This window comes from Gopherus evgoodei, chromosome 7, assembly GCF_007399415.2.
Source record: "Gopherus evgoodei ecotype Sinaloan lineage chromosome 7, rGopEvg1_v1.p, whole genome shotgun sequence".
NCBI classification, from domain to species: domain Eukaryota; kingdom Metazoa; phylum Chordata; order Testudines; family Testudinidae; genus Gopherus; species Gopherus evgoodei.
In genome coordinates, this window is record NC_044328.1 from 60,936,504 (window position 1) to 60,962,430 (window position 25,927).

Sequence of the window (25,927 nt, forward strand, 5' to 3'; positions counted from 1 at the left end):
TGAAAAAAAAAGAGTTGACTTGCAGGGCTCATTTAAAGGGGTTCATTGACCGTGCAGGTTTATGGGCACTGGAAGGGAAAGATGATAGAAGAAGAATACAAGGCAGAGAACCAAGATCTTAGATGGATGATGTAGTAACCTGCGTGGATCAAAAGGACTGTTCATCTACTGAGAGATAAGCAGCGGATCATAATGGACTACTATGCTTTTACACCTCCAGTAATGGACATAGGCACAGAAGAAGAGACAAACCCTGCCCTGAAATGCTTACAGTCCAAGCAGAGGAGACACGAAAGCGAGAGAAAGAAAGTATCATCATTCTTATTTCACAGATGGGGAACTGAGACACAGAGTGATTATGTGACATGCCCAAAGTCACACAGGAAGTCTGGCATAAAGCAAGGCATTGAACTTAGGTCTCAGAAGTCCAAGACCTTCCCTACAGACCAGACTTCTTTTCAAATAATTGTCCATCTGTATTCATTGTGCAGCGCTTCCTTTGTAAGAGTACCTCCAGCTTTTCTTCATTATGAAGGCAGAGGCTTGTGAAAATAGCACACCACTGTACGATGGAGAAAACATTTAACCATTCTTCCTGGGGATTTTACAGTAAATTAGCAAACTACATGTCTCCCTCCCCTCAGTCAAGTTGTGGTGGGTGGGATTAATGCTCAACATCAACAGAAAAAACAGTATCCACACTCCCGACTTCTCCTAGCACTAGTGACACTTGTTAGTTGAGACGTCAGACAGTAACAAATATTTGGCAGCCCAGCTGCTGCAGCGCTTAGAACTGAACATTGTCTGAAAGTGGCTTGTATACTTTTCACCCTGGGATGGCTCTAATGATCAGCTCAATTGAAGAAAAATCTCCATTCCAAAAGCCTGGCTAGGATTTTGAAAGATCTGCTTCACAGATTTGATTTAAACGATAGAGCGTTTGCCAAGCCAGTTTCTTGGATTTCTAGGCTTTAATCAGCTCATCCGTCACAACTATGCCTATCATTTTAATCAGCATCAGAAAACATGTGTGTGCTATTACTGACGAACGCTGCCAAATCTTACCCATGGTTTATCATTGTGGAAACCAGATCCAAATTTCAGTTGTGATTACAGTAGGTTGGTGATTGATTTTCTAAGCAGCTGGCACTGCAAAGAGACATGCTTACTCACACGTCAAAGTGACCCTATGGTAAAATAAGTCTTCTGACATTTCAAAACTACCTGTAACGGGTCAATTGACACTGCTTAATAAATGTAATTTTCAATCCAATCCTAAAGAGAGCATGGATAGGAAACTTGTAGAAGGAAAATAAAAAGGAAGTTGCATGATGGATAAGTATCACATCCCTCTCTCTAAGGCTTTGCTCCTGGAACACTGCATTCTGTTCTGAGCACTACCTTATTAGAAAGACATTGACCAAGTGGAGGGATTCGCTACAAAAACAATAGACACAAACAGGGACTGGGGGGAATTACGGTCATAAGAGGAAAGATTAAAAGAACTAAGTATGTGTGCCTTGGGTAGGGCAGCGCTTGGATTGGGGATTTTGTGCAGGATGTGATAACAGTCTAAAGCTTTTTGAAGGGTGCAAGCACGGAAAAGGAATTACAGTGTCACATGAAGGTATAACTATGAGTACTGGGATGAAATTAAGAAAGAGATGATTTAGGTCAATACTTCCTTGCATATTGGGCTGTGGAAATATTTCTCAAAGGAAAAAGTAGACTCCTCATTGCATGAGACAACTGAAAAACTAGGTAGAACAACATGCTCATAAGTGTACTGTAGGCCAGTGGTTTTCAAACTTTTTCTGGTGACCCAGCTGAAGAAAATTGTTGATGCCTATGACCCAACGGAGCTGGGGGTGAGCGGTTTGGGAGGCGTTCAGGGCTTGGGCAGAGGGTTGGGGTGTGGGAGGGGATCAGGGCTCTGGGCAGGAGGTGCAGGCTGTGGGGTGGGGCTGGGGATGAGGGGATTGGGGTACAGGAAGGAACTCCAGGTTTGGAGGGGGCTCAGACAGGGGTTGGGTGTAGGAGGGGGGTCAGGGCTCTGGGCTGGGGGTGCAGGCTGTGGGGTGGGTCCAGGGAGGAGGGGTTTAAGATGCAGGAAGGGGCTCCAGGTTTGGGGGGGCAGGGCTGGGACAGGGGATTGGGGCGCTGGCTTACTTCCAGCGGCTCCCGGTCAGCAGCACAGCCAGGGTGCAGAGGCAGGCTTCCTTCCTGTCCTGACACCACGTACTGCGCTACACCCTGGAAGCTGCCAGCAGCCAATCCAGCTCCTAGGCAGAGCCGCACAAGCAGCTCCGCATGGCTCTCACCTGCAGGCACCGCCCTCCCTCCAGCTGATGGCCAATGGGAGCATGAAGCCAGTGCTTGCAGCGGGGGTAGCGGGCGGAGCCCTGTGGCCCCTCCCACCTAGGAGCCAGACCTGCTGCTGGCCGCTTCCGGGGTGCAATGAGGTGTCGGAAAAGGTAAAAACTAGCCTGCCTTAGCCAGGCATCACTGCCAACGGGAATTTTAATGGCCTGGTCAGCAGTGCTGACCAGAGCTGCCGTGATCCACTGCCTTACATTCCACAAACCAGTAAGGAGTCATGACCCACAGTTTGAAAATCGCTGCTTTAGGCAACAGTCCTGCACTGACAAGGAAGTGGACTAGAATGATGGCCTAATGTGGCTTTTCTACCTCTAATATATGAGATTCTGTGTGAGGGCCATGCAGCACCTTCAGCCACTCATTGCCCTTTTTTCTATCCCAACCTCTTGTCATCAGGACTGGAAGAGGTGGCCCTGCTAGACTGTTTATAATATGCAGGACTGGAGGGAAAAGCTCTGCTTGTTTTGTGGGGTGCCTGCCCTAGCTTCATTATATGGGGCCCCACAAATCAGAATATCATTGTCTGCACAGATCAGATTTTAAGAATGGTAATGGTAACTAGGGCAACATGAGGACAGCAGGAAACTGAGAGCAACATATCCAAAACAAGTTTCATGTCAATGATAACTAACAAAGCCAACTCTATCAAGTACCATAACTTCAATGCATTTAACAAACTAGATCTAGAAGACACGCAGCAGGGGCAATACACTTGTGTTATTAATGTGATTGTATAAGATCTCTCAGACATCCAGGGATGTCAAGAGCATACACCTGAACCAGTTATCACAGAATCACTAATGGCACTATACCACGATGTCATATATGGGATGAGAGCTGAATGGGTCTCCTCCTCTATTTTGCCCTCACAAAATACCTGAGGCCTCTCCTGTAATATTCCCTTTGTTTGTCACCCATGTTTTGCCCACATGTTGTGATTTAGTGTGTCAAACTCATAACTCATTCGACCGGCAATATCTGGATAGCTCACACTACGTGTTGTCCAGTGAATAGGATGATAGATGCTTACTATTTGAATAGCAAGGCTTTGGTTAATGGTTTGGTTTCTAGCACTTACCCCTCCTTTCCCATAACATTCCCATATCAAATAATAGGAATACTCATCATGCTACTGCATACCAGCTATGCCAAAAACTAGGATGCTCACTGCATTAGCCTCAAATTGGTTTCTGTAGCATGTCTCTTGTGTTATATACATCATTAAAAAGATATATAACTCAGTTAAATACTTCAAAAGCAACAATGTCATCCAACACAGACCTCACATAGCCACAGTAAATAGATAGATTATATCAGCGATATTTCTGAAAGGCACAATCTGTGCATCAGAGTATTTGTAACCTAGATTTAAAATAGCGAGAGAATCAGATAAGGATGAGGAAAAACATTTAACAAACTCATGAGCTAGGCTCATCTGCCATCTTGGCATTACTCTTGCCGAGCACAGCCATGGGTCTGGGGCTACACCCAGACTCCTCGCAGGAATGCTATCACGAGATGACTCCGAATGCATAGCATTAACACCGAAAGGTCATGTCCCATCCCAAAAGACTGTGCAGAGAAAAGTCAATGAGAAGTTTAGTGAAACATCCACAGTCACGCAAGAAATTGGGAACAGGACCCCTGGACTCCTGCTTCCCAATGCTGCAGTTTAATCACTGGACCATCCTTCCTCCATTTTCAATCCAATAGCCTCTGTATGTTCTATACCATGTTAGTTTCTGAACATGAGCAAGATCACTCTGTGCTTCCTCTTTTCCAAAACTATTCAAAGGAGTGTGAAGCAGAGATCTGTGGTGGTTTAACTCTCCCCCTTTATAATAATGTTGGCTTTATAGGTTGTAGAGAGCTCAAATTCCAAGATATAGCTCTGCCTTTACCCCCACTTCACAAAACACTGGTTTTCTTGGGCGTTAGTCAGTGAATCAAGTTTGTGGTTTTGTTATTACTCTTATGTTACAAGGAGAGAAATTTATTTGATCAAGGGGCCCCTGCACACAGATGCTTAAGAAGCCCTCTGGGTAAGTCACACATCCAATATCAGGCTGACTTTCTCTTGCTGCATTCTGTACCTTTTGGATATGTAACAAACTGCTGGTCCCTGGAGCACATGGCATTGGGGGGGAGAGGGAAGCAGAGCGGGAAGGAGTTTAATAAATTGCTCCTTTTACATTTTATTTTGAGGGAACTTTCTGCAAGTTGTTTATAATGAATCCAGTCTCAAAGCTGGGCACCGGGGCTGGGTGTTTTGTTCTTTGCTGACTGTTCAAACTGATACTTTGGCAGAATTGTCCAGGGGAAGCAAAGAGACCTTTATTGTATCCATCATTGCCAAGCAATTTGGCAGGTTCTTTCATGAGATGCATGATCTGATAGGTCCTGTTAGAGCTCCGCTGGCCAGTTACCAACAGAAAAGATTAACTTAAACACTTTTTAAATCTCATTATGGGCAATTTGTGGTTTTGGCTGAAGAAAGGAAAGAGATAAAAAAAGAAAGTGTGGAAGAGTGCCGGGAGGGGGGTTGTGAAATATTGATGCCATTTTCGTTGCTTATGCAGCACAGAATAAGAGGCCATGGATCTGTGCATATGCTAGATCTAGCTAAAGGAAAGACATTCATTGGCTTTTAAAAGCCAACATTTGAACCAGACAGGTAAGAGAATTTAGTTGGTTTCTGCATTTCTGTATACATCCTAGATAAAACATTATTGTTAGAAGTCAGCTGATGGGAAGTGTCAGGAGTCAGTGGGTCAGATCCCTGGGCCAGGCTAAGCTCTACTTGGCACAGGACCAGGTGGGGAGCAGGCAAGGTGGTTTTGCGACATCTTTGCTATTCCCTGATGCCAGGAGCAGCTATGTTCCCGCTCAGCCCTGGCACTAATGAGAACAGCTTGACAGCTACTCTAACTTGTGCCCGATTCTGTCAGCAACCAAAGGAGCCTGCTGGCAGGCAGGAATCACTCCCTCTGCTGGGGGCTGTGAAGGTGGTGGTGTCGCAGGGCCAGCATGGCAAGTATGCTACCTGGGAACCCCTTTGTACAAGGGGAATTCCCAGAAAATTCCTTAAGCCAGAGCAGCACAAAGGGGCCATGGTGGGGTGGTAGGACTTGGAGCCCTAACTAGAATGGTGACAACACATGAACGTCAACAGAAGCAAGTTGTTGTTACTTGTTAATCAGAGTTTGGATCGAAACATCCCCAATGCTCAGGAGGTGTTGAGATGCAGCTTATCCCTATGGGCAACATTAAATAATATTTGAAATGTTGGCATGATGGTGTATTTAGACCCTGCACAGGGAAAAAGTCAGATGCTGGGGGAAAGACTTGGAGATTTATGAGGGAGTAAGGGGTTTTTTAAAATCAAATTCAGAGTTTAAAGCCTGAGTCAGCTTCCCAGCTACCCAGATGGGAGACAGCTGAAAATACTCGGGCCTTGTCCCTGCTATTGCTTGAATTATTTTCGAACACTGTTAGAGTCTAACAGCTGTAGCATGGATTGGATTCCACACATACCATTTACAACCAAATGCAGAAACTATGCTACAGACTACCTGTGAGGAAGGGGAGAAGAGAGTGTGTCTAGCACAGTTAACACACAATCCATCTCCATAATGGGTAGGGGCACTGTGCTAGCTACACTTAGCCAAGTTAAGCCAGGGGCCATGTTTTAGCACAAAACTATCTGTAATAATAGAGAAGAAGCAGGAAGAGAAAGTAAAGTTTACTGAACAAACCACAGGATGGAAAGAGCAAAGTCCAAGATGATCATTGTGCTTAACTTAACACTATAATGTGCCTAGATACAACAGTTGTTGGTGCCCTATAAATACCATAGGATGGGGTGGGGGAAGAATTGCTGCAAATGCTGTTTGAACCATCATGGAACAGGAAATTAGTGTGAAGGGGAAATGAACCAGAGGCCAGCTGTCTAGGGAAGTCAAAGCCTGCTCTTTGAACGGTGGAACGGTGCTTTGAGCTAGAAAAGCCAAAAAGGTCCAATGAGGAGAAGCACATAAGTGTGTTTCTTGCTCCTTCTTAGCACTTGGCTAAGGACAAGCTTTGGATTCTGTTGGACGAGAGCCATTTACATGTTACCTTTGGACTGTGGTTCAGAGACTCTTCTGGCCTGGAAGGATAAGGAACTCCCAAGCCCCTCAGACATGAGGGAGCATTCAGTTTCTTGGAAAGTCCTGTTTGACTCAATCATCCTGCTCCCAGCACAACCCATGGACAAGAAATGTGTGTACTAATAAGAAAGAGGGCCTGGAAGTGACTGTCCCAGGACCTCTCTTGGTGGTTAGCATCTTATCAAGACCATCACATTTGGGTTTTGCCTCCACATAAGTGCTTGTTTGTGAGCATTTGCATATTTGTTTTGTCAACCTCTTAAGCTTGGCTTGGGCAGAACTGAAGACCGGAGAGGGCTGCTGCTGTCACTAGTTCTTAAGGCTATTTCTAACTGGAGAAAACTGGCTTGTTTGTTTGAACATCCAGATTTCCTTTGATTCAGCATTTAGGAAACTGAAGATACGGGGAGGAAAATAATATCTGTGATGGTATCAAACTATCAACATCCACACAAAAACAATATCAAAATGCCTGCAGAGAATGCTGTAGTTTTTCCAGCAAACTAAGTGAAATTACTGACAGAGAGGAGTTATGATGGTTTAAAGGTTAAAATAAAAATAAAGCAAATGTAAATGTTTAGCGATTAAAGCAGGAAATTACCACCGGAGTCAAGACTCCTGGGTTCATTTCCTGGTTCTGTTTCTGATTTGGGTGACCTTGAATAAGTTACTGAGGCCAAATTTCCAAAGTAGACTCTAAATTGGAGTGCCTTCATGTTTTGGGTGCCCAGCTACGGACACAGAAGTTCTAATTTTCCAAAGGACTGAATATCTGTAGACCCCCCTTAGGATTTTCAGGACTGCTGAGCCCTCACACTTCCAGTTGAACTGTGTCTAAAGTTGGCTACCTAAAATATGAACAACCCTTCATTAGAAGCTCCTTTTGAAGTTAACATGTCTATAGCTCATATTTCCCAATCTATAAATGTAGATAATACCATATGTTAGAAGAGTGTTGTGAGGCTTAATTAATTATTGTTTCTAAAGTGCTGTATTCATTGTAGAGTCAGTGGACCCCATTACCTGCACCTTACTGCCACAATTACTGCTCTCAAGGAACTATGGTGCAGATGTACATCCAGGTCTAAGTGTAGTAAGATTCTCTGGCTTAGTAGCGATGCTGCTGAAATTCAATGAGTGTTAGCTCTGCCTGACTTCCTTAAGTTCCTTTGAAAATCCCAAAATTAAAAACTAGCCCAGGTTAAAAAAAAATAGCATCATATGATTTGTTAAAATACATTAAGAAATTAGAAAATTAACTTGGGTTTCTAATGTTCAATTTAAAAAGTCCTAGCTGAGTCTACAAAGAAATGATTTATGAAACCTCTAGATCAGAAGAGATCTCACAAGATACCCTGGGCCCATCCCAAAAGAATTCTACACAAAGGACTCCTTTTGATTTCCATGAGGAATTTTGAGTGCAGTGAGCCTGCAGATTCACAACAATCTATTGACTTAACTGTACTACAAAGTCCTCTGGACACAATCAATTAAGTGTTCCAAATAAAGATCTTCAAACAAACTGACCCAAAAAACGGTAGCTGCTTTTGTTTTGTCAGAATCATTTTCTTGCCCCTCATTTAATGTTCATCTTCCTCCTTTATCAGAGGAGACTATGGATCAGAGGATTAAATTTTGGGTGCATGCCAGTACTCATTACACTTGGATGTCCAATGGTTTCTCATTACACACAGAGTTCTCTTTACAATACTGTTGCAAATTTACTATTCTGGTGTAGTGTCAATTTCATTTTTTTCTCCTGTTATATTTGCCAGTCAGATATCAGGGAAGCCCTGTTGTGGTGTTTAGCTGTTGCTTGTGATTATTAGAACTGGGAGCACTGGCTGTTGGGAGTCTGAAAGGACAGGAAACAGGAAGGAGGGGGCAGGAGTTGAGGAGGCAGAGTGAGACTGAGGGCTGAATAACGTAGCTGAAGTTGAATATCTAAGATCGGATTACTCACCCATCCAGACAGCGCGGGATCGATGTTCGCGGCTCTCCATGTCGATTCCAGAACTCCGTTGGGGTTGATGGAGTTCCGGAATCGATATAAGCGCGCTCGGGGATCGATATATCGCGTCTAGATTAGACACGATATATCGATCCCCGAGCAATCGATTTTAACCCGCTGATACGGCGGGTAGTCTGGACGTGGCCTTACAGAGGGTGCAGCAGAAGCTTGGTAAAGAGGTTTCCACTTTAAAAATAAAGTCCTGTTGAAGTTTGTTACTACCTTGCTGGTTGATACAACACCTGTAAACTGATTATTTTAGCAGCGTGGCTGTCAGTCAGTTCAGTTCATTCAGGTTACCATTGTTGTCTGATCTCAGAAGCAAAAAATTATTGCAACAATGAAGAATATAAATGTGTAAAGAGCAGTCAAGATTGTTCACTGATGATCTTCTCTTCATAGATATTGCAGGTAGAAAAGGTCAGGCTAGTTATGTGGTCCTTCTGTTCCCCTACCCATCTTTCTGCACTATGCGGGATGGAACATGTACTGTTCCCAACTGCTCACACATGCAATCATTGAAATAAAACAGCACTTACAATCTCTGTCAGCCATAGGAGCTGGAGTCCCAACGTTGTTGCCAAGTTCAAGTTTTCTGCCAAGCACCTGCTTTTTCTACATACAATTCTACATGCAGTATAACCTGCACACTGAGAAACTGTACAAGCGAAACAAACCCTTTCTCAGAATGATGGACCCATTTTAATTCTATAAATTTAATTTGGGAACTTTGTAAAATGTCTCAGGAGGGTAACAGAGGTCTAATCACATGAATGGATAACAAAGAACTGTAGGCTGCTGGGCTCCCTCAACCTCATTGCCACTCCTCAGTCTCTCTCAGACCCCTCCCTGAGGGCAGATTTTATTAATTCAAACTCAAAACTCACCAAATAACACAAAACAAAGCCATTCCCCGTCCCATGCAGGCTGTAGGGGCTTAGAGACCTTTCACTCTATATCTCCCTTGAGGCTCCAGAGCCAGGCCTAGGAGCCAGCTCCCCTCCAGATAAACTCTTCGAGCCCTTTAAAGACATCCCCTGACCCCTTCCTGAATGGGACTGGTAATCAAACAGGGCCTTAAATGGGCAGATTGCCCTATTACCCTTCGATAGTCACCGTTCCCTTCTGACAGAAAAGTCACTCCCATTAGGCAACAGTGGACAAAAGTTAGTGGCTACACAGAAAATATGCAAATATTTCCACACCTGTTTGAATTGCCTCTAGGAATGAGGCTATCATCTTTGGAGGATTTGACCGTATATTTTCAAAGCATGTGTATCCAATATTTTCATCTTTGCCTTAACTTGCACACATTATATGCTACTGTCCTTAAGTTAAATACATGTTTGTATTTTGCATTGAGTGTACTTTGGGGGAAAAAAAACCCTAATATTTAACCAAGACCATTCCCCAACTCTCAAATAGCTGCCCTCCCACAATTGTCCTGCGGAGCTATTTGATCAAAAGAACGTCTCTCTGGAAATGTTTAACTTTCACATGTCAGGACAGTCCGTGATATTTCAGCATCCCTTTTTATCACATATTTCTTTCTAGATGCAAAGTATACATGTATGCTCAAAGTAACAGAAACCTCACAAGTTAACCCTTTCATAAACCCACATTATTCCACTAATTAAACCCTTAGCTTCCCACCTCTTCCATGCCAGAATTACATTCTGTGTATGTAAAATATTTGCCCTCATATTTCTTAATTCCCCACTAGTATCTCAGAATGCTGGGAAATATTTTGTTTGGTTGTATTAATTCTGGTGCCTGCTCCAAAAGTAGACCTCAAAAACAAATTAAAATTATAAATACATCTATAGGAGCAGATCTTTCACACAGGCAATGGGATCACTGATGCCTTAATTTAGCCCACAGAACCTTTATAACACTTGATAATGCTTGAGAAGGAGAGAACAAAACTTCACTGAGCCCACGATAAAATTTGCAGGAATGGCAGACAGAAGAAGCTTCTGTTTACTTGCAATATGAGTATTTTGCCATGAAAATCATTGAGACATAATAAACATGCTACCTCAAAATGAAATTTTTTGCAAAGCTACTTTTCAGCGCAGAGCTGCATTTTAAGCTTTCTGTATTAGTTAGAATATTCATTGTGTGTGTTATCTTCCATCATGAGCCTGGATTTAAATATAGCCAAGGATTTACTGGCATTACTGTAACATAAACTTAGCTTAAACTGCAGCAAGGGAGATTTAGGTTGGACATTAGGAAAAAGTTCCTAACTGTCAGGGTAGTTAAACACTGGAATAGATTGCCTAGGGAAGTTGTGGAATCTCCATCTCTGGAGATATTTAAGAGGAGGTTAGATAAATGTCTATTAGGGATGGTCTAGACAGTATTTGGTCCTGCCATGAGGGCAGGGGACTGGACTCGATGACCTCTCGAGGTCCCTTCCAGTCCTAGAATCTATGAATCTATGAATCTATATACTTGAAATTTGAGGAAAACACAAAAATATCAGATGTCAATGCATAACTGAATATATCTAGCAGGATAGTCCAATACAAGTTTTGACACAAGTACCAGGCAGACATACTATTTAAAGATTGCTTTTGTTTGTTGAGTTTGTAATTTAATGAAACCCTATGTTGGAAGAGGCAGATGTCGTAAATTTCCCACACAGCCTGTCCAAAAATGACAGACAAAATTTCTCTCCCTAGTCTTCAGCCTTTCAAAATCAGAACAATACTATTGTTATCATTCCTAAATTGTTGCTTTTGCCTCTAATTCTTCACCATCCTGAGATTCTCAATACAGTGGCTTTCTGGTATTAGGAATGATACATAGTCATGGTCTTTGATACTATTTTCAAACCTAGTTACAGTCTAATGCTGTTGTTGTCACACAGTTTGTAACTGTGCTGGTCATGGATTCAGACCATTAGGAAATATTCTGCACAAGCCAGTGGGTAACTTAAAAAAAAGTTGATTAAAAAATATCCATCTTGGCACAGTTCATAATTATTGTACATTGAAACCATGCTTGCAGGACCATACTGGACAATTGTTATAGCAAGCATCTTCTGTTCCAAATGAGGTGATGACCTTATGCTACTGTGTTTATTCTGACACACTATGGGCTGTGCCATGTTCAACATCAGTTGTCAAACACTGTTGCATCCTCATTCCCATCCCCTCAAACTGGATTGAACTGAACTTAATATGGATGTGATGTTGCACTCCATAATGTTTTATGGAAATATGCTTATGAGTGTAAATATGATGTAACTGGAATATGCTCTTGTAAGGTATCATTACAAAGCTTATAATCTACTGAGTATGTTCATCCTATTTGTGTGTATGTATCATTCTTGTATCTGAAGCTAGAAATATAAAGTATAACTCTGAGGGACTATTGTAATTATGCAAAGTATGGATCATTGATGATGGTTTAGAATTTTGATGGCTCCCATTGACTTGGACAATTGGTTGTAAATGGTGCTGTTGACTTGCAAGCCTTCCTGTGTTTGTGTAAGCCAGCCCAGGAAGAATGGTGAAATCCATCTTAAACCTGGTGCTTTTCCATTTAGGAGGGGTGGGGATCCAGAGACACAAAAGATTCCCGCTTGTGCCAAAGCTATAAAAGGGGGTAGAAGAGAACAAAGGGAAGTCCCAGTCATGAGAACGCCCCTGCTTTTTACCTAAGATGCCCGCTGGAACTAACAAGGACTGTACCAGGGAAAGGATTGGGCCAGACTAGGAAGGAGTCTAGTCTATGAAAGAAGCCTATTGGAACATCTCTGAGGGTGAGATCTACCTGTATCAGTTTCTTAATGTATTAGGCTTAGACTTGCATGTTTTGTTTTATTTTGCTTGGTAACTTACTTTGTTCTGTCTGTTATTACTTGAAACCACTTAAATCCTACTTTTTATACTTAATAAAATCACTTTTGTTTAAAATTAACCCAGAGTAAGTGATTGATACCTGGGGGAGAAAACAACTCAGCATTTTTATCAGTGTTATAGAGGGCAAATAGTTTATGAGTTTACCCTGTATAAGCTTTATACAGAGTAAAACGGATTTATTTGCTGTTTGGATCCCATTGGGAATTGGGTGTCTGGGTGCTGGAGATAGGTGACCTGCTAAGCAGTTTTTGGTTAAAGTCTGAAGCTTTGGGGGCATGGACCAGACTTGAATCTATGTTGCAGCAGACTAGCTTGTCTGGCTCAACAAAGCAGGATTCTGGAGTCCCAAGCTGGCAGGAAAAACGGGCTCAGAGGTAATTCCAGTATGTCAGGTGACAGTCCCAAGGGGGTCTCTGTAACCGAACGTGTCACAATGGGTATGTCCAGGACTTGGTGTGGGGAGGTCCAAACTGTGTTCAACACCTCCCATCAGATGTGTGATTAACTTCTGTTAAAATGTGGGGTTGAACAAATTTTCTTACAGCAGATGCAGAGCATGTCTGATCAGACCAGCAAGACAGCCATTTACAACATCAGCTTGGAGGTGGGAAGCCCTGCTGCATACAACACTTAATACCAAACAAGATAGCTGTGGTAAAGTGTAGATAGCCTCTGATTTTTCCCTAATACAATGAAGGTTTGCTAGAGATTGCAAGGTCTGAAGCAGCAGAATTCCCTTTTGGACATTTGCACTGAGCACAGCTTCTGTCTCTTGTTTAAACTGGCATGATTTGAATTGTAGTGCTTCTCAAAATAAAAAACAACAACTGCTGAAACTGACTTGACCCAGTACAGACAAGTGTTGTTCAGGGTTCCCCACACACCAATACATGTCAATCCTAATCTTCAAATCCATCTACGGTTCGAGTCCTGGACCTTGCTGTAACAGCAATTATGAAATGTACTCGAATGAATGGTGGTTTCATGATAAGGACAAACAAGCATTTAGGATGAGAACATCATATTTTTATATTGTGACCTACTGTACTACTTTATTGGATTACATATAAATTAAGTGTAGTTTTCACTTGTAAATTGCAACAGTGGACATAAATAGATTATAATAAAACAGAAATAATGCTGCACTACATGAAACCTGCAAGTGAAAGTTTTCTGTAAATATCTGCAGCATATCAGTCACAAATTCTTGCTACTGGACATTATATCTGCATGGTTTGGATACTTAATGTTATGAATCCAAAGTTTCAGTACATTTTTAAACTAGACTCATCCAATAATGATATAGCAAATTAATGTATTTAGTGAAGGAACAGTTTAGGAGGACAAAAAAAAAAGCTATGGAATCCTACAGAGTAATTGATCATATGTATATACTCTAGTGTGCATGCATTTTTATACTGCTAAATCTTGCTGAAAATACTTAATACCATCCTGAGTAATAGCATATTTAACATGGTCACATTTTCGCAATATTGTAACAGACAAGAAGGCTTAATATTCAGCCATGTGAAAGAAAACCCATACCAGATCAGAGTTCATCAGCCTCTAAGTTCTGCAGGATTTCTACTGATGAGACCAGAAGTAAACAGATTCTGTGCACAGCTGAAGTTTTTTTTTGTTGTTGTTTTTTTTTACTAAGTACAAATTTTCTTTACTGGGATGTGTGTTGCCTAAAAGCATTTAAGTTACTCTGTGGCTATTAGAATCCAGCAGAGGATGTTAAGCAACCTTAAAAGCTTAGGCAAAAGAGTAAACATTATGATGAGAGGGAATAATGTAGTTATCAGGCTGTCTCCCACAGAGAAAAACATGATTCACTGTTTCCAAGATTTGGAGTAGGAGAATGAAAATGTAAAATAGAAACCACGTGGATCTCAATACTCTCTAGATGATGGACATTTCAATTATTTCTTTCTGCCCTTCCTCATGAGTCATGAAATGAAGGAAATATACTCAGGAGGGTAATCAAGGGAAATAATACGTTAGGTCACAAATTATATTAACAGTTCCTACGATACTTTAAGCCACTAATTATATTATTTAGAGTGATCTGTCATTGAACAAAACCTAATCAATTTAGTGATTTATTGTGAGAGCTAATTAATTACCTAAAGGATTTCTTTTAGGGGCACTGTAAGGCGGATTTACAAACGAAAACACACTATCAAACAAAATTAAAACTTTCCTAACTACAGCTAGCAAATAAATACAGCAATGGGGAATGGACCAGGGTTTAATAATGGGATATGGAGCTTTTCACTGCTAGGTCACCTATCCAAATCCCATCCATGGCTTATAGCGAGTTCAGATTACCACTGCTGACAATTTTGTGGCTAGTATGAAATAAATCCCAATCCAGTTCCTCACAGATAAATTATGCATTTCAATGTAATAATTGACACCCTTGTGCTTAGGGTCGGAAGAGAAGTCATGAGTTAAATAGGAATGGAGGCCCAACAGCCCTTTGAGGATTGAATCCCATTTAGGGCACCATCCACAAGAGCTGCTGTGTGCTCAGTGCTTTTGAAAAAAATAAGGCAATTTATTTAGGTGCCAAAGTTAGGAGCCTAAGTTTAGGCACCCATTTTTGAAACTTTGTGATGGGTACTGTGTAAGTGCTTAAGATATATGACATACTTTGGATAAATAATGCTGACTAGCAGATAATAGTAGCAATCTGGGAATTCAGATTTGTGGAACTCCAGCTTTGCCACGGTCTCATTACATGAACTTGGGGTTTCACTTAGTTTTTGTGCCTCGGTTTACCTGTCTATAAAATGGGAGCAATCCTCTCTCTCTTAATTGTTTTGGAAATGCTCTAGTATCTGTGGATGCAGATGCTGAAGATATACAAAGCATTATTATTATCGTAACATAGAGGATGCACCGTACAGAAGAGTCATAAGTGTGGTTTGGTTTGATTGACTGTTTCCTAAGAGAAAACTGAAGATTGGATTGAAAAGTTTATGGAGTATCACTGGACACTAGCCTTCTGTAATGGGATAGATATTGATATCAGAGCAGTAACTGCAGAAGATGCTGAACACAGAATTCTAAATGTCCTTTTAACTTCATTTTGGAGCTGTCTGGTGAACCCTTCATCTCTATTTAGCTCCCTCAAAACTGATGAAATTGAAGTTTTGTGTATGACTAACCATTTGTGGGGGTTGGGGGGAATGGGTCCAACTTATATGAACTTCCTGGTTAAATGTTCTTTTCTATTGATTTGTTCTCCCATCATTACTACTTATTTTTCCTTTTTGTAATTTAGGCTCGTCCAAAAGGAGAGGGTTTGACCCCATACCAGGGCAAGAAACGCTGCTTTGGTGAATACAAGTGTCCCAAGTGCAAGAGAAAATGGATGAGTGGAAACTCCTGGGCTAACATGGGACAAGAATGTATCAAGTGTCACATCAACGTTTATCCTCACAAACAGGTAGGGTAGCTGCTGGGCAGCATGGCCACTGGAGATACAGACATGGAATCAGGAGATTTTAAATCAGGATGGGCCCAAAATGTAACTTGGGGTAACAGTGTACCGACAAGCCTTACCAGCTGCAGGTTTTTGTTCCTAGTGAACACAAACAAGCAATTTCTATTCATCTAGGAAAGGATTTGCAGCACATGTGTAAGCAAATATTATTGTGGGTTTTATGCCAAGTTATATGCAAACAAGATACTGTGTCATAGAGTTTAAGGCCAGAGATCATCTGGCCACCAGATCATCTAGTCTGCAACCATTTGCTCACTATCTTGACTCGCTTGCCTATCATTGTCTCAGGGTTTCAAATTTTGGGTACCCTTCTCTTCACTGGAAAACTTCTCCAGATGAGAAACAGTCTGTCTCTGTACAACAACCAGCACAATGGCATCCCTACCATAGCATCCAAAGGTCCCACTCAGGGTTAAGCATAAGGTTTAACAACAACAAGCCTCCTAATACTAGTGATTCTCCTCTCTCTTATACCAATTTTATTACTGTTTAAATTCACTGACACCAGTAAAGTTATTCCTGATTTACACCATCGTTAAGGAACGTGATATTCTCATTTCCATGTCAATTCATCTGGACAATGTTTTAAGACTAGTGATGGAGACAAACACAGAGATGAGCCCAACATACTGTACCCCGGGGTTAACACAATGACACAGTAAAGCAAGACAGCCTAGGTGTAAAGAAAAAGTTGTCTTGTTTTGTTATTAAGCAAGCAGAGTTGTAGGAAAGAGAGTTTTAGTAAATACGCTGAGATTCTAGAGACAGCAGTAGCAGCCTGGTCCCAGCTTGTATTCCTGAGCCCCCAGCATCCCATCAAAATAGCATCCCATGAAAACTTCCTGAAATGTTACTCTCCTTCACTTCCACTCATTGCACTACACTTCCATCCTGTACAAATGCTACAAGTATGCAACGCAGTCAGTCTGCTGGCAGAGAATTACATTTTCAAGTGTGATATGATTGGACACAGATCTAATTTAGAGAGAAGGGTTGAGAAAATGGAGCTGAAGTGACAGTGAGATTATATCAAAGCTGCAGAAAGAAATGCTGTGAATATTTTCTGATGAAACTTGCTGGACTTGGAAACTATAATTTGCTTGATCTAGTAGAAACGAACATTTAAGTTGGTCGGGGAGACTGGAAATTCTATATTGTACCTCCAACATTGGAGAAATCAGTTCACAAAAGTCTCTTACATGTAAAATCATTTTCTCATGAACCCAAAACATTGATATGGGGAGATTTTGATTACTTTAATATCAAATAGGATACTGACTATGTAAAAAACACATTGTTAGTTTCCTTTTACAGCCGAACAGAATCCAAGGCTACTCCTGGCCTCATTCTTGGAAGTAAGTCAAGTATGAAAAGCACAGTTGACGCTGATCAAAATCTAGATCTAGTTATTCCAATATAATTAGACGTGAAATATTTATGAGAGCAAGTATACAGAGATGCAACACCACAGTTTCTTACTTTAAAATAGCCAATTTGGAGTAAATGCAAGATACCTCAAGGAAAAATGAGATTTTTTCATTTTGGAGAACATTTTTGTAAATAGAAAAATGGAATTAACACACTCCCAGGGAGGTGGTTTGCTGCAGATGTGATTCATCTTGGCTGAGTTTAAATGAGGAACAGAGCACTCTGTGATACAAAGAGCTGTATACAGTTTAAGCAGAATGTGGAACTATCTAGTAAGGAGGAGAAAAGGCATTTCTATAAAACAGATAGAACAAATTTGAAGAGCAAATCAAATTACCAGCTGTCCATCCAGAGAAGAATTGTTCAGACATATGAGATATGCAACAGGTAGAAAGGAACACTGATCCAATAAAAATGAGGTTAAAAAAAGATGCTCTGCAGTTAGCACCCTGTGATGTCATGGAAGAGACTCAGGCCCAGTTACACAGGCACTTCTCTTTGGGCCAGATTTTTAATGGTATTTAGGCATCTAGGGATACATCTAGGCACCTAATTGGATTTTCAAATCCAAGTTGAGCCACAGAATCATTTAAACAAAAATAGGGAGAGCTCTGGTTCCTAACAAGAGGTTATAAATGACTCATATGTAAGTGTTTTAAACACAGAGCAAGCAGCAAAAGACAGCTTAGATGGACTGCATAAGTTCAACATACTTCCTTGACTGATCCAAATACTGTCACCCCCATACATGACTTAGAGTAGTCAGTTGCTAAAGGGGCATCCAGGATATGTGGCAGACTACACTTCAGGAAGTGTAATAGGATTTGTAGTTGTGTAGTGGGTCCTTAATTATGGTACTTAATACTTTGTGGACAATATCGTATATACAGGTACTAATACTCTGATCCAAATAATCCAATAGTTTACAAGAGGTTCATAAACAATCAGTTGAGTTTTACTATTTTTTTAAATAAAAAAAATAAATCTAAATGCTGAGGACCTGATTTTTTTAAAATCCCATATTCCAAGGCTGTGATCTAAATGGTGCATTCTGTTTGCACACACAATTACTGTGTTTGAACATACAAACAAGCAGTTTGCAAATGGTCAGTCTGTGAGGCAACTGTGAATACACTTGTGACTGGCTCTGGGCTATTGAAAACTCAGCCCTCAGAATTTTAACACATTTCCATACAAGTAGATACTGAATGGGCCATGAAATACAAACACTAAAATGTTTTTATGGATGTAGTACTATTCAGTTGCTTTTTATTATTTAATTGCTTGCATACACACACTAAAATACCACTATTATAAATAATTTTACATTATTAAACCCATCTTAAGTTTGGTCTGCTGGTTGAAAAAAACAGGACTGGGAGCTAGCATTTTGGAATTTCATTGTTGGTTCAGACACCAATCAACTGCATGACTTTGGGCAAGCAACTAAAACTTTCTTGTGCCTTTAGTTTCCTGATCTGTAACGGGGATATACTGCTTACCTTCTACAAGCGTTGTTAGGCTTAAATTAATTAATATTGACAAAGTGCATTAAGATCTGTGGATTACATGGGATACATAGAACACCAGACTCTGAAGCCAGCTTTTTTGTCCTTTTCTTCCTTCCTGGTCCAGTTCTTGGTTTTTAAAATAGCATGAGATTTATAAATCACCATATTTGATGGCAGTTGAAGCAGCCTCCCCTCATGCAGAAGCATATGGACCTGTAATCACGGCTGTCATTTTTTGATCTTTGCTGTGCCATTCTGATAGAGGGATCATCATCTTAATAAAATTGTGACAGGATTAAAGTGATCTGCAGTTTCAGTAGCTAGTATAAAATTTGCAAGTGCTTTCAGTCTTCATGCTTCAAGACATAAGCAGATAGAGTGAGGATGAAATCTGTTCCTCCTCCATGGTGCAATTAGGTTCAGTGGGCCTGAACCTGTGCTCATTGAAGTCAGTGAGAAAATACCTATTGATTTCAACAGTGTAGGATCAAACAAATATAAGGGATTTGTGCCATGCTCTGAATCATTTAACATTGGCCATTATGAGTATGTCTACACTTCAGTAAAACACCCACAGCTGATCCTGTGTCAACTAACTCAGGCTTGCAATTGTGAGGCTATAATGTAGGCATTTAGGCTCGTACTGGAGCCTGGGCTCTGAGACCCAAACTGTGCAGAGGCTCCCTGAGCCCAAGCGCCTACACTGCAATTTTATAGCCCCGCAGCCCTAGCCCAAGTCAGCTGACATGGCAGTGTATACGTACTCTATAAGGCACAGACTACTGGGCTGCACTACTTGGGAAATTCTCTTGTGAAATTAGAGCTGGGTAGATAATGGATAACGGATTTTTCAGTTCACTGGCAATTTCAAAAAAATCATGTGGGTCAAACCAAAAATGATTTTTATCTACAGTTTCAGCTAATCAAAAGGGCAAAAAATATCATTTCAGGTCAAACAACATTTTGTTCCGCCCAAAATCAAATGTTTCATTTTAATTTAAAGCAAGTTATTACATTTCAATTAAAAAAAAAACCAAAGGAAATTTCAAAATCAAAAATAAATTTGAATGCTAAAATAAAAAATGTTTCTTCTGGAAAATGTCAGAACAAAATGTTACTTTTTTTGGAGGATTTTTTTTTTGGGGGGGGAACATGTTTTGACTGAAACAATTCACTAAGATTAATATAAATTTGTGAAATGTTTCAGTGCCACTGAATCTGCATTTTTTGCTGAAAAATGTTTCAGTCAAAAAATTTCACACAGTTCTAGTCCAAATACTTTGTGGTATTACTGGGGCAGATCCTGTATTCAAAGTGTGCTGTGCAAATGCTAGTTTATGCAAGCAGAAGAACCAAATTTACTATACTCTGTTCTTTCACTGAAAAGTCACCACACTTCAAAATGTCATTAGAGGGATATATCCCTATCACTTAGAATTCAATTTTTTAAGAAGAAGGTATGTAGCAAGGCTTAATAGCACCAGCTGTTTGCAGTCAACAACATCCAGAGGTACTGGCTCATAAAGGAAAAAGAATGGCCAGTGCTCTGCTTCAGTCAGTATTTGTCTTCTTTAATAATAAATTGTTGATGTTGACAAGATTGTTGATGATGCAAGAATCTCAGTATCTTTCAATGCTTCTTATCTGCAGTATGGTCGGGTTTAGCATCCTAATCCCCTGCTCATTCCTATCACTACCACTTGATAAATGTTTGATTGTGACCTACAAAGGAAAAGGGCATCTTGACATGAACATAATTAAAAGCACAAAGGGCCATATCCTCAGCTGGTGATATAGCCATATTAACATAGTCTCATTAATCAATGTACACCCACTGAGGACCTGGCCTGAAAATAGTTACACAAAATCACTCCTAACTTTCAGTAATTAGAACAGAAGAACACCATACTGGGTCAGACGGTGTCCTGTCTTCTAACAGTGGCCAGTGCCAGATGCTTCAGAGGGAATGAAAACAACAGGGCATTTTTGAGTGATCCATCCCCTGTTGTCCAGTATACCAGCTTCTGCTAGTCAGAGAGTTAAGGGTTACATCCCTGACCATCTTCGTGAACAGCCATTGATGGACCTATCATAAACTTATATAGCTCTTTTTTGAACTCAGTTATAGTTTTGGCCTTCGCAACATACCCTGGCAACAAATTCCAAAGGTTGACTATGCGTTGTATGAAGAAGCACTTCCTTTTGTTTGTTTTAAACCTGATCCCTAATCTTTTCATTGGGTCATCCCTAGTTCTTGTGTTATGTGAAGGGTAAATAACACTTCCTTATACACTTTCTCCACACCATTCAGGATTTTATAGACCTCCATCATATCTCCTTTTAGTTATGTCTTTTCTAAGATGAGCAGTTCTAGTCTTTTTAATATCTTCTTACATGGAAGTTGTTCATTTTGTTGCCTTTTTCTTTACCTTTTCCAATACAAATGTATCTGTTTTGTGATGGAAAGACCAGAACTGCACACAGAATTCAAGGTGTGGATGTACTCTGGATTTATATGGTGGCATTATGAAAATTTGTCTTATTTTCTATCCCTTTCCTAGTGTCAAATACAAACTAGTTGTTTTCAACTTCCAAGCTTGTCACGACTATTCCCACCTACATTTCTCTTCTTCTATCCCTTCCAGTGCCTCTGCTTGTTTCATATGCTCCACCGGGGCAGCTCTAGGGATTTTGCCACCCCAAGCATGGAAGGCAGGCTGCCTCTGGAGGTTTGCCTGTGGGAGGTCCTCCAAAGCCGCGGGACCAGCGGACCCTCCACAGGCACGCCTGTGGGAGGTCCTCCGAAGCCGCGGGACCAGCGGACCCTCCACAGGCACGCCTGTGGGAGGTCCTCCGAAGCCGCGGGACCAGCGGACCCTCCACAGGCTGTCATAAACAGATAGTTAAGGGTTAGTGTCTCTTTTACCTGTAAAGGGTTACAAACAGTGAACCTGGAACACCTGACCATAGGACCAATCAGGAGACAAGACACTTTCAAATCTCGGTGGAGGGAAGTCTTTGTTTTGTGTTGTTTGTTTGTCTGCTGTTCTCTCTAGGTTCTGAGAGGGTAACCAGACATACCTACGGGCTCTCTAATTTTCTATTCAAATAGTAAGTAACAGTAGAAGGCGGTTTAGTCTTTTTGATTGTTTTCTTTATCTGCAAATGTGTATTTTGCTGGAATGATTTTAATGTGTATTTGTGCTGGGGGGAAGGCTCCTCTCTAGTGTCTATAAGCTGAAAGACCCTGTAACATTTACCATCTAAATTACAGTGACAACTTTTACTTTTTTTTTCTCTCTTTTATTAAAAGTTTTTCTTTTTAAGACCTGATTGATTTTTTCCCCTTGTTGAGGCTCAAGGGAACTGAGTCTGTACTCACCAGGGAATTGGTGGGAGACAGGGAGAGAGAAGGGAGGGGGGAAAGGTGAATCCCTTTGTTTTAGATTCACGGAGCTTGAATCTGTATTACCTCTTGGGGAGGGGGAAAGGTGCATTCCTCTCTGTTTTAAGATTCAAGGAGTTTGAATCACAGTGATCTTCCAGGGTAACCCAGGGATGGAAAACCTGGGAGAGGCAACGGTGAGGGAAAGGGTTTACTTTCCTTGTGTAAGATCCATGGGGTCTGGGTCTTGGGGTCCTCTGAGAAGGTTTTGGGGGGACCAGAGTTTACCAGGCACTGCAAGTCCTGGTTGGTGGCAGCACTACAAGACCTAAGCTGGTAATTAAGCTTAGGGGGATTCATGCTGGTACCCCATCTTTTGGACACTAAGGTTCAGAGTGGGGATTTATGCCATGACACAGGCACGCCTGCGGGAGGTCCTCCGAAGCCGCGGGACCAGCGGACCCTCCACAGGCACGCCGCCAGGGGCAGCCTTCCTGCTGTCCTCGCGGTGCCGGAAGAGCACCCCTCGTGGCTTGCTGCCCCAAGCACGCACTTGGCGTGCTGGGGCCTGGAGCTGCCCTTGTGCTCCGCAATCTCTTTTTGTCTTCTCCCATGCACATGTTTCAGCATTTGGTCCTTTCTGCTTGGAACAACCTCAATTCCATGGCCTGGCCACCTGCTCTTTGCTTCTTACAACCCATTGAGTTCCAATGCCAGCTGCCCAGAAAGAAGGTCTCCATTCAATCTTGCACTGTTATTCCACACAACCTGTCCATCCAAATTAGATTTGAATCTCTTTGGGGCAGGATAAAAGTCTTCTCAATGTTTTTATAGCACCGTGTACAAATAAGGCATTCAAGCTCTGTAAAAGAAGGGATGGAAGAATTTGTATAGTGGAAGGTGTTGCCGATGCTCCCCAAATAATAAATTATAATGAATTATCACACAGAGTTTGGTTGGATCTAGACAGTCTCAAAACTTGTCACAGGCTGATGTAGCTTCATTTGATGGTTTTTTTGCTTTGTGTGAGGCTCCCCATGTCTTCTGATTTTCATTCCTCAATTGTTTCACTGCTGGTCCTCCACTCCTCCTTCCTGTGCTGCTGCCATGAAATCTCTATGGACCATCAAATGGCATTACCATAATGGAAGCCGAAAAAAAGTACCATCAAATGGCATTACTTTTCTCAACATAGCAGCACCTTAATTCCACAGTTATCAAGAGATAGTAGTGACATACAGCCATACTGACACAATAGGGCATTAACACAGCCATAACCACACCTCACCTTAGTTGTGCTAACATATGGCCTAACAGCATACTAATGTTCTGTTTTCCATACACTAAGGGCATGTAGAGCGCTTTGAGTTAAACCAGCCTTTGTAGAGCGCAGTAGGGAAAGTGCTGCAATCTATCCACACTGACAGCTGCAAGTTCACTGGTGTGGCCACATTAGCAGCTCTTGAAATGGCCACAGAGCATTGTATTGTAATAGCTATCCCAGCATGCAAGTGCTGCAATGTGCTTTTCAAATGGGCGGAGGTGGGGTGGAGTGTGACAGGGAGTGTTTTGTGTGTATGTGGGGGGGGAGAGAGTGGGTTTTGGGGGGGCTGAGAGCATGTCAGCATGATGTGTTGTAAGTTCAGAGAGCAGCAGACCCCCTTTCCCCCCTGCCCCTCTCTCTCTCACACAGCAGTCCACAGTAATGGTTGCTTTGTCTTGGAGTAGATAAGCATCCCGGTTGTCAGAAACAGAGCTTTCAAAGGGCATATCCGCATTTCTACAGTGATTCCAAAACAATGACAAGAGTGGCCACTTGACTGAAGGGGGTTATTGGACGTTTCCGGAGGCTGATCAGAGCACAGTAATGCAACACCTCGTTCACACTGACACCCGGGCGTTTCAGCCAAGGCATACCAAGAGTTAATCTTCTTGCCGAGGTGGAGTGCCAGGAACACTCTAGTCCTGAACTCAGAGCACTCTACATGCCTTGCCAGTGTGGACGGGTAGTGAGCTAAGGTGCCCGGGGCTGCTTTAATGTTCTCTAACTTGCAAGTGTAGCCAAGCCCAAAGAGTAACCAGATACTTCCAATCTGAATGTGTTATTTCAGCAAGGAACAAGACTAACAATTAAAGTAACCCTGAGAGAGCACAGTATGTGTATATAGCACTCAAAATTAAGAGACTGCATCAGCTCTGCCTCCCAAAATGCCAGTTTGGTTTTACACACAGCAGTTTTTTGTTATTGTTTAACCTTTTTATTGTGGTACTTCCTAACAGCCACAACTAAGTTGGGTTCGATTTGCTAGGCACTGTACAAACTGTACAAACATACAGTAGCCTCAAAGAACTTACTTCTACTAGTGCAATGGTGCAGTCCACTGAAAACAAGACTCTTATTCTAAAGCTACTTGTACCATTAAAAATGTGTCACCTTAATGCAGTGGTTCCCAAACTTTAACAATCTGTGACCCCCTTTCACTAAAATGTCAAGTCTCGGGAACCCCTTCCTAAAAATGAATATTTCCAGGGATATTCTCCTTGACCTGAGTATAAATTATGAAAGCACTGATCTTGGAAACAAACGTCGTTTTTATGACATGCTTATTACACACTATTTATTATTATTTAGCATTTATCGTGACAGTATTTTTATTACATTATGAAAATGGCAACACACTTCCAAGCTCTCGCTTTCGTAGCTTGTGTCACAAGGCTCCTAGGTTTCATCAAGGAGTATCAGATGTGAAACAGCAGGAAGGTATTTGAGAAGCTAACTCAAAGAGTTCCTCCTACACAAGCATTCAGGTCTTGAGCAGTCCAGGAAAACAATGCACATTACAACAAAGCTTAAACTTTTTTTTTCATACTAATTTTTAAAAACAACACTAGCTGCTTATTTAATTTTAAAAACAGCAAAAAATATTCACCTCCCTTTCCATTTCATATAAGGAGTCTTGAAGTTTAAATCTTCTCAGTATGATAGAGATGCTTGCTTTGATCTGCTTAGCTCTTGGAAGTCCAGGAGCTCTGCGCTGCTGACCCTGTGTTGCCCAAGGTCCCTAGGGACAGCTCTGTCCGCCATTAGGGAATTTTTTCCTGAGAACCCCCTGTAACATTTTGCGAACCCCAGTTTGAGAACCACTGCCCTAATGAGAGTGCATAATTACACACAGGGAAACTTTTTTTTTAATCTGTTAGTAGAAATGCAGCATTATGTCAGCTATATACAAACTGCCCTACTTTTTAATATTACTTAAACTTCTGATATGATTGATCATTCTCATTTTCTTTTGGCTTTAGCATAGGGTTGGGCAAACTATGGCCTGCGGGCTGGATCCGGCCCATCAGGGCTTTCAATCTGGCCCGCGGGATTGCCCCTCATAGCGCCACAGGCCCCATGCTGCTCTCAGCAGTGGCCGGCCCAACATCCCTGCAGCCCCTGGGCCCTTGTCTCCAGGCTCTGCCTGCCCCCCCCTCCCCCACAGCTGCCATTAGCTGGGAACAGGGAATGGGAGCTTTGGGGGAGGTACCTGGAGGCGCAGCAAGGGCAGTGCACACAGAACCTTCCACACCTCTCCCAAGGGGCCACAGTGCTTCCTGGAGCAGCATGGGTCCGAGGACAGGGCAGGCATGCAGGGAGCCTGCCCTGGCCCTGGTGCGTGTCGCTGTCACCCTG

The 25,927-nt window shown here is 41.8% G+C and overlaps 1 protein-coding gene across 1 annotated transcript in view; it reads left to right on the forward strand.

Annotated features, from left to right (window-relative positions):
• The window catches only part of ZCCHC24 (zinc finger CCHC-type containing 24), a 175,218-nt gene that overhangs the window by 143,514 nt on the left and 5,777 nt on the right, over positions 1-25,927 (forward strand). The window contains exon 3 of the mRNA XM_030570758.1: positions 15,703-15,867. Coding sequence (XP_030426618.1) covers positions 15,703-15,867 — 165 coding nt within the window. The remainder of the gene's footprint in view (positions 1-15,702; positions 15,868-25,927) is intronic.